The sequence below is a fragment of the Nematolebias whitei genome, chromosome 13 (assembly GCF_014905685.2).
Source record: "Nematolebias whitei isolate Nwh7 chromosome 13, NemWhi1, whole genome shotgun sequence".
Classification (NCBI taxonomy): Eukaryota; Metazoa; Chordata; class Actinopteri; order Cyprinodontiformes; family Rivulidae; genus Nematolebias; species Nematolebias whitei.
The window spans coordinates 29,145,593-29,153,619 of NC_056510.1; the positions used below are offsets into that span (position 1 = coordinate 29,145,593).

Consider the following 8,027-nt stretch of genomic DNA (forward strand, 5'->3'; position numbering starts at 1 on the left):
ATACTGCAACTATACTATACTGTATTACTAAACCTCTAATACTACAATTATACTATACTGTATTACTAAACCTCTAATACTACCACTATAATATACTATATTACTAAACCTCAGTGCATATATCAGAAGTTTTCTTTATTCCATATATTGTCACTGGCTCTTGAATCTGCGGTCATTGTTGCACATGTACACATGGCACAGCGATCTCCAAGACCCATTTTCACATTAGAACAAATTGTTCAAGTCTCACACCGGGTGTCCCCAAACAGGACCACAACATTTTATGTAGAACAAAGATGGCGGTATCGGCGAAAGGACTTTTTGAACAATGCATGCATGTTTATGATTAGAACGAAAGTCATAATTTAATGATTAATGATAATTATTTTATGGCATTTGTAATCAATAAATAAGTCACATCTTTGGTGTTAAGTTGGATTTCAGTAGATTAAGTAGATTTCAGTATTCTCATTAGGGTTCTCAGAGCCACTCAAGATTAATTTGTGCTTGTGATTTTTTTGATGTGACTGTTCCTGATGCATTGTGCAACTTTGATTTCAAGATTAAATAAAACAGAAGTTAGACTGTTTTTATTCTCATTGGATGGGAATAAATCCTTAAATTATGAGATTTTTACGATCAGGCCTTGAAGGTTACATGATTACTTGTAACAATCCAACATGACAGAAAGGCAATCAGTTTTAAAAATCACCCAAAGGATGCATTTTTCTATTTACATACTTGGAAAATATATCCACTAGGTCCTTCACGGAGATATTAGGAGCTGAACGGGGCCTGTATATGCCAGTTATACCAAGAACTTTAATAAAGACCAACTCTAACTAGAGACAAATAAAGTGAAACCTCAGGAGGACTTTCAACAAAGTATGCTCTGAAAGTTTTGAGATTGTATTTACCTGCTGGTGCGTGTTGAGGTTGGTGTTGTCAGAGTCGGACTTTCTCTTCTAAATATCACAAAATAAAATGTCAGGATCCACGTTCCACACATGCAAAAGAATGAACAAGAAATGGACACTTTAAGCCTCTCACCCTCTGCTGCTCTCCGTTATGATGACGTCTCTCTTTGTGGTGCTTGTGTTAGAACAGAGAAAATATTTTACCAAATGATAACCAATCTCCTTTTTTTATTGATTGTGTTATTATTTACTGAGAGATCTTACCTGACAGGAGATGTGATGGCTTTAGGCAGGAGGGAGTCGTACAGTGCATCCTCCGGCCTATATAACAACAAGAATATTTGAAATCACTGAAACCACAATTCAACTATTTTGATTAAATATATGCAAATAATTGAAAATCGATGGAGTATTTTTCTTACTCTGAGGAAGTTTTTGTTGGGCTTGTTGATTTAATGTCTCTAAAATATATAAAAAATAATAATTTTCATCAAATTGAGCTCTTTTCAAAGCCACTGGGTGCAGAAACTGGATTAACATACCTGATGGAAGTACTTTTAATGGTCCAGGTCTCAGTACTGGTCACAGATGATTTACTGCATAGAAGAATATTATATTACTTAACTATTATACATCATTGTAGCGGTACATGGCACTTATAGGGAAATAAGAATAAAATTCAAACATGGATCATGACTCAGTCCTGTAGTTATACCATTTTGCTAACTATTTTTGCTATTTGCATATTTTAGTTACTCTAATTGCCGTTTACCAACACAAAACTATTAGTTTAAACTTTTTGTAAAATGTTTATTAAGTGTTACTAACAGGTAAAATTGATCTGGTACATAATAAAGACAATTACATGTTTGTGGAATCATCTCGGATAGACCTGCGAATGTAATCGTCCTCAGCACTGTCAGAAACAAACAAACAAACAACAAAAACAAAATGGTTTGTTTACCTGTTGTATTGTAATCATTTTGTTCTATGTACAAAAAAACCTTTAAAAAAGAAGATTTCTTAAAGGGATTAACGGATCATTTGAAATGGGGTGCTGTGAAAATGTGATGATCAATTAATATCTTACCTGTTTTACATATGTAGATGAACATATGCTGATATATATTCATAAATTAAACGGATTCTTTCATTTTTCTGGACTGTATAATGTACGTGCATTGAATTTAATAAAATGTGGGCGGAAATGTGTTTATCTTTGACTCACCAACGACAGTGGGTCATTTATTTAAAAACGATTTAAACACATCACACATTTACATTAATTTGGCAAAATGATTTATAACAACATGGCTAATTTAGCAAGTTTTACAAGGAGTAGACAATACGGCGATTGTTTTCTCACTTCCAGCAGTACAACAGACATTAACCATACGGCGATGGTTGAAAAACTTCACAACAGACATTTCTGGAAATATCTGGATTAATTTGCTAGCAGATAGAAGAGTTTAAAGATTGAAGTTTAGAGGGAGGGAGATGGTGTGTGTGTGAGTGAAAAGTGTTGAACAGAACGGCACCCTCCATTCGACCCAGCTTTCCTCGGTACGCTCGGTAGTCAACTCGACTCATTACCTCTCTGACGATGAATCAGTGGAAGCGGAGCTCCAGTTAAGCTACCGGTCCAGCGTCTCCGTAGGATGGCAGAGAACCGTCCGGAGTGGTGGCGGGACTTCATCAACAATAGTTCACCTCACGGGTGGACTTCACATGAGTGGAGTCCTTCAGAAGTTCCACTCAGAGGTGGAAGATGTCATAATTCCCACAAGACTCGGAAGAGCTCTGGATTATGCTGGACTTCTGTTCTCCCAAACGACTGGAGCTGCAAACTCTCCACCCGACTCCAACTGGGTTGAACTAGGAAGTACCGACATTTAAAGAGCTCTGTTTCCGGTTCATTTGGGAGTTTCTGATTGGTCGATGGACCAAAACAGAGGTGTGTTTTGTGATGTAAGGTGTTATTAAAAAGTCAAGGAAAAAGATTAAGATTGTTTAAGAACAGACAGAAGATATTATGAAGAACTCAGACTTCGTGGAGTCAATTCTCTAATAATAATAATAATAATGTCATCACAATGTCAGCACTGTATGTTTCCATACAATGGCGAAATTAGTCTCTGCATTTAACCCATCCACCACCAGGTGGTGCAGTGGGCAGCTATTGAAAGCGCCCGGGGGACATTTTGGGGATTAGACGTGCTGCCCAGAGACGCCACGTGATGTGCAGTGACTGGGGATCGAACCTGGGACTCTCGGGTCCCAAGCCGGCTGCCCTGCCTCTACACCATCTCGGCCCCAGTATCTTGCTGTAAAAGTTAAACATGACATTTCTTTTTCAGTAAACTTGCAGTTGACCGAAACTTGAACTTTGACCAACTTACACAACTTGCTCATTTCAAACAGACGATCAAGAAATTGAATCATTACTCTGTAACATATTCCAACTTGATTTCCACTTTGAATGAGGATTAAAAATCGTTATTACTGTTTCACAGTTGATTTAAAAATGAGTAGTTCACTTCAACATTTAAACATTGTTTGAACTAACACAATTTGATTATCAAACATTTGTAAAATAGTAATGATAATCGAAAGTAGTCTTCTTTCACTTGATTAATTCAAGAAAGAAAGTCTCAGGATGGGTCAACCTGTATTTCTGGATTCAAATCAATGAAATGACAGTTTCTGTCCCATAAGGTCCTTAAGGTCAGGATTTGACCTCAGGCCTAGTTCACTACACATAGTTCTTTGAACAATGTCACTTCGGAGAAATAGAGTTTAAATCTGAACAACCAGCTAAGAGCTCTATGAGATAAAGGCCTCAGAGAAATACCTGAGTGAAATACTGATGTACACTTTAAAAAGCAAAGGTGGTGCCAAAAAGACAAAAATTAAAAATTGAAAATCTCTGAAAAATAATGTGAGCCATACTGAGTGACTTAAAAAAAAAAACATATAAAACTATAAATTAGTCCAAACAGAGAAAAGAATAAGTAAGCTGTAAGATGTTAGCAGGTGATGATGTGCTGCAGCATGAATACACTTTTTCTTTAGGCAGTTCCAAACTTAAATGGGCCGGTCTAAAGGCTGAAACTCCTGTTTCTCCAAACTAAGAGTTCAAAAAGCTATCAGTAGCAGGTAAGATATTAATGGTTTATAACTTTTCCAAAGAACCCTACAACAAAAGATCTGAACTGTCCCTTTAAAACCAATCAGACTTTGAGACACAGAGCAGCAGAAGACATTTGAAGGTTGATTATATTGCTGGTTTAGATTTATTTTTGGCATACCAGCCTCAACTTCACAAATGGCAAAATAAATAAATAAAGTTTTAGTAACAAATATAGTCTTTAATATGAATCCTGTATCAAAACCGTTTTCACCTCACTGAAGTAAATGCTAATTGATCTGAAATATATTCAAGCTGTGGTGTGTGGGGTGGAAACTTACTCATCATAGCTACTCTTTACGGTCACAGTCTCAGATGAAGTGATTGTTGATTTGCTGAAAAAGGAAAAATACATCACGCACTTGTTATACATATTTCTCTACACCTAAAATAAAATAATAGAGTTTAGACTGTTTATCACAGGATTATATAACGTAAATTAAAGTCTGTTACCTGTCTGAGCCATTATTTTTGAGAGACCTGGGAATGAGCGAGTCGTAGAGTTTGTCCTCAGCGCTGCAAGGAAAAAAATAATCTTTTTGTCAATTAATTTGATGACCAGAACGTTGTTTGTTTCTTGTTACCATTTTACACAACACAATTGACAAAGGACAGCATGAAACAATAGCTGGAACATCTTACAGCTGCGCACATCTGTACTGAAATGTCTGTATGAGGCTCATTGTGAAGTCACCAATGACCTTCAAAGTTCTTAGAGGATCACTAACTGTGATCAAACCAAACCATCTTAGTTGTGAAGCAATATTTATAAATCTCTGAGAATATTTATTTTGAATTATTTTTGCTTTGTATTCAGAATTTATTCATAACCATTCTCAAACATCCATGGATGGATGGATACATTTTTAAAATTAAAAATATAATATATGTGAAAGTGATTACTCTTAGCTACATCACGTCACATGTTAGTTTATTTCGGTATTGGGAAAATTTACTCAGTTCAAGACATTTTTATGTTGTCCCACGTTAGCTGTAGCAGCTATCTTGAACTGGATTGAGAACAAAAGTAAATCTGTTGTAGATGTACATTCAGTTATTATTTTTTAAAGGCTTCAGTAACATATGCTTTGCAGTTTATGAGATATTTTGCTAACCGACCAACAGGGTTGACTCCTATGGCTAATCCAACAAATTTCAGTCAGGTCATCTGGACAGTTGGGGGAAGAATCAGTTTTGTTTTGTGTGTTTCCTTGACTGATGAAGCCTTCTGGATGGAAGGCGAAATGTTTCAGCACAAAAAAAGAAACTGTCCGGATGACTTGACTGAAAAATGTTGGATTGTATACGTGGATTATTGAGCATGGACTTAGTTGTTTTCAACCAGTTTGACAAGACTGTCAACAAAGAAGAGGGCTGGCAATCGAGGAGGGGGCGTACCAAAGAGACCATCTTATCACAAGCAGAACTGTTTTTTTCCACTTTGGAGTAAGTTGTTGGGGGAAGAATCAGTTTTGTGTTGTGTGTTTCCTTGACTGATGAAGCCTTCTGGATCGGAGGCGAAACGTTTCAGCACAAAAAAAGAAACTGTCCAGATGACCTGACTGAAAAATGTTGGATTGTATACCTGGATTATTGAGCATGGACTTAGTTGTTACAAAATGTAAATGTTAAACTGTTGTCCTGGCTGAGATAGTGTGAGGACAACAGGCACGCTGACACTCACACTTTCTCTCACACACCTACAGACCATCTGAGCACTGACTTATTCTAGGGAAATAAAACAATTACTATGCAAGGAGCAAAGACAAGCAGCTACAGCTGCTGATGCACATTCTTGTTGTAACACTGTTTCATGCTAACTAACGTTTCTGGAGCTGCAGTAGATCAGCGGTCAGGCTCTGAGGCGCAGAGCAACGACAGATATTATGAAATGAACTTACTCAGCATCAGCGCTACTTTTCACCGTCACAGTCTGAGTTGTCATTTTGCTGCAAAGAGGAAGGAATGCATGCTCATCATGACATTTGGCTCAGTCTTATAATCAGAATACTGTCCTGAAAGGCTTTGATTATAAATATGTTACCTGTTTGGAGATGAGAAATCATCCTTTGAAGGTGACTGGAGGAGAGTGTCCAACAGTTTGTCCTCGGCGCTGCACAGAAGCGGGATAAGTTAAATGGTGGGTCAGAGGAGGATTCAGCTCCACGGTAGCTAATCATCTGATCACAGCTTACTCTTTGGTGGTGGTTATTGATTGCTCTGCCACTTTTGTTGTTCTGGTAGGTGAGTATGTTGAGTACTGGGAACTGGGTGTAAACAAACAAACAAACAAACAAACAAGATGTGACAACAATCTTACATTCAATAAGAACAAAGAAGCAGACAACTGAATATCTTTTAGAACTAGTGCATTTGTTGCTTATTTTCCAAGAATTTATAATCAAAAGACAACAAAAGACCTTTTGTGCCTCACTGTTTGTTTAATTTTCAGACTGCGGGTTTACTAGTGGTTCCTAGAGTTTCCAAAAGCAAAATTGGAAGCAGAGCTTTCAGTTATCAGGCTCCTCTCTTGTGGACCCAACTTTCAGTTTCTGTCAATCAGGCTGACATCTTGTCTACTTTTAAGCTTAGGCTTAAGTCTTTCCTTTTTGATAAATCCTATAGTTAGGGTTGGCTTGGGTTTCCTGAGCTATCCTTTAGTTATGCTGCTATAGGCTTAGACTGCTGGAGGACAAACTGACCACATTAACTCTGCTGCTGTCTTTACTTGCTCTACTCAACCAGTTTTGTATTTGTAATTTTTGTGTTTCTTCCAATAAGGGGTACACCTGCACCAACATCTGGACCTGCCATTCTGCATTTGTTTCTCCTTCCTATCCTCTCAAACCCAGCCGGTCGAAGCAGATGGCTGCTTGCTTGGATCTGCTGGAGGTTTCTTCTTGTTAAAAGGGAGTTTTTCCTTTCCACTGTCTCCTTTGTGTTTGCTCAGGATGGGAGACTGCGACGAAGTGAAGACTCAACGTGTCTGCTGCTTCCTTAGATCAAGAACTTCACTAAATGGCTTTTGTTTGTATGTGAATGATTCTGTTCAGTGCCCTGAGACAACTTCTGTTGTGATTTGGCGCTATATAAATTAAATGAATTGAATTTAAAAAAAAAAAACCTAAACAAACAGATTTATAATATGAAAAATAATGTTTTGCATTTTTTCATGTTTTAAGAGCTTATTTAAAAGATCCAGGCAGGTCTACCCTAAAGGGACACGTCACAGATACAAATGTGAAATATAGTTTTGTTGAGATGAAGCTAACTCATGAAATATTGAGTTATTTTAACCAATAATCATAACTCGGATCTAAAAAAACATATTAAAAAAAAAAACAGTAAACGCTCCTCTAATGAGAACTAAGCAAAATATAGTTTCATTATTTTGTATTGTTTCGTACAATAATTGAATCTTACTCTTTACTTGAAGATTTCACGCGTTCAGTGAATGGATCAGCAGATTTAGTCACAGGGGATCTTTGTAAACAAATAAAAATAAAAATAAACAGAAAGAAAAGAGGTGGTTATTACAATGATGTACTTAGGGTGTGATAAAGTGTGTATGTAATTTTACCGACATACTGTAAGTTGAGAGCACACATTTTCAGTTTGAAAGCAGGAATTCAAAACTTGTAACGCTTGCACTCAAAACTTCTGCTCTCTTTCAAATATTCTCTGTGCTCTCTCAAATCTTTGTGTTCACGCTCAGATTTTGCTGGCGTGTCCCAGCCAATAGACGGTTGCCAGGCAACGGTACTCCTTGTTCCGCACAAGAGCAGGAAAGAATTCGCAAGCGAGCAGAGAGGTTTGCGAGCGGAGATTTGATCCGTGCAGAGGGAAGTTTTGCGCGCAAGCAGAAAATTTGAGCGCGAGAGAGCACAGAGAATATTTGAAAGAGAGCAGAAGTTTTGAGAGCA

At 37.3% G+C, this 8,027-nt stretch overlaps 1 protein-coding gene across 2 annotated transcripts in view; it reads right to left on the minus strand.

Moving 5' to 3' along the window:
* Positions 1-8,027, minus strand: part of scel (sciellin) — a 16,905-nt gene that overhangs the window by 3,692 nt on the left and 5,186 nt on the right. For both annotated transcript variants that reach the window (XM_037686587.1, XM_037686586.1), the window contains 12 exons: positions 7,528-7,587; positions 6,300-6,371; positions 6,149-6,217; positions 6,006-6,053; positions 4,558-4,620; positions 4,386-4,439; positions 1,783-1,833; positions 1,460-1,513; positions 1,340-1,378; positions 1,182-1,238; positions 1,051-1,092; positions 918-965 (listed from right to left, as the gene is read on the minus strand). In XM_037686587.1, the coding sequence (XP_037542515.1) occupies positions 918-965; positions 1,051-1,092; positions 1,182-1,238; positions 1,340-1,378; positions 1,460-1,513; positions 1,783-1,833; positions 4,386-4,439; positions 4,558-4,620; positions 6,006-6,053; positions 6,149-6,217; positions 6,300-6,371; positions 7,528-7,587 (657 nt within the window). The remainder of the gene's footprint in view (positions 1-917; positions 966-1,050; positions 1,093-1,181; positions 1,239-1,339; positions 1,379-1,459; positions 1,514-1,782; positions 1,834-4,385; positions 4,440-4,557; positions 4,621-6,005; positions 6,054-6,148; positions 6,218-6,299; positions 6,372-7,527; positions 7,588-8,027) is intronic.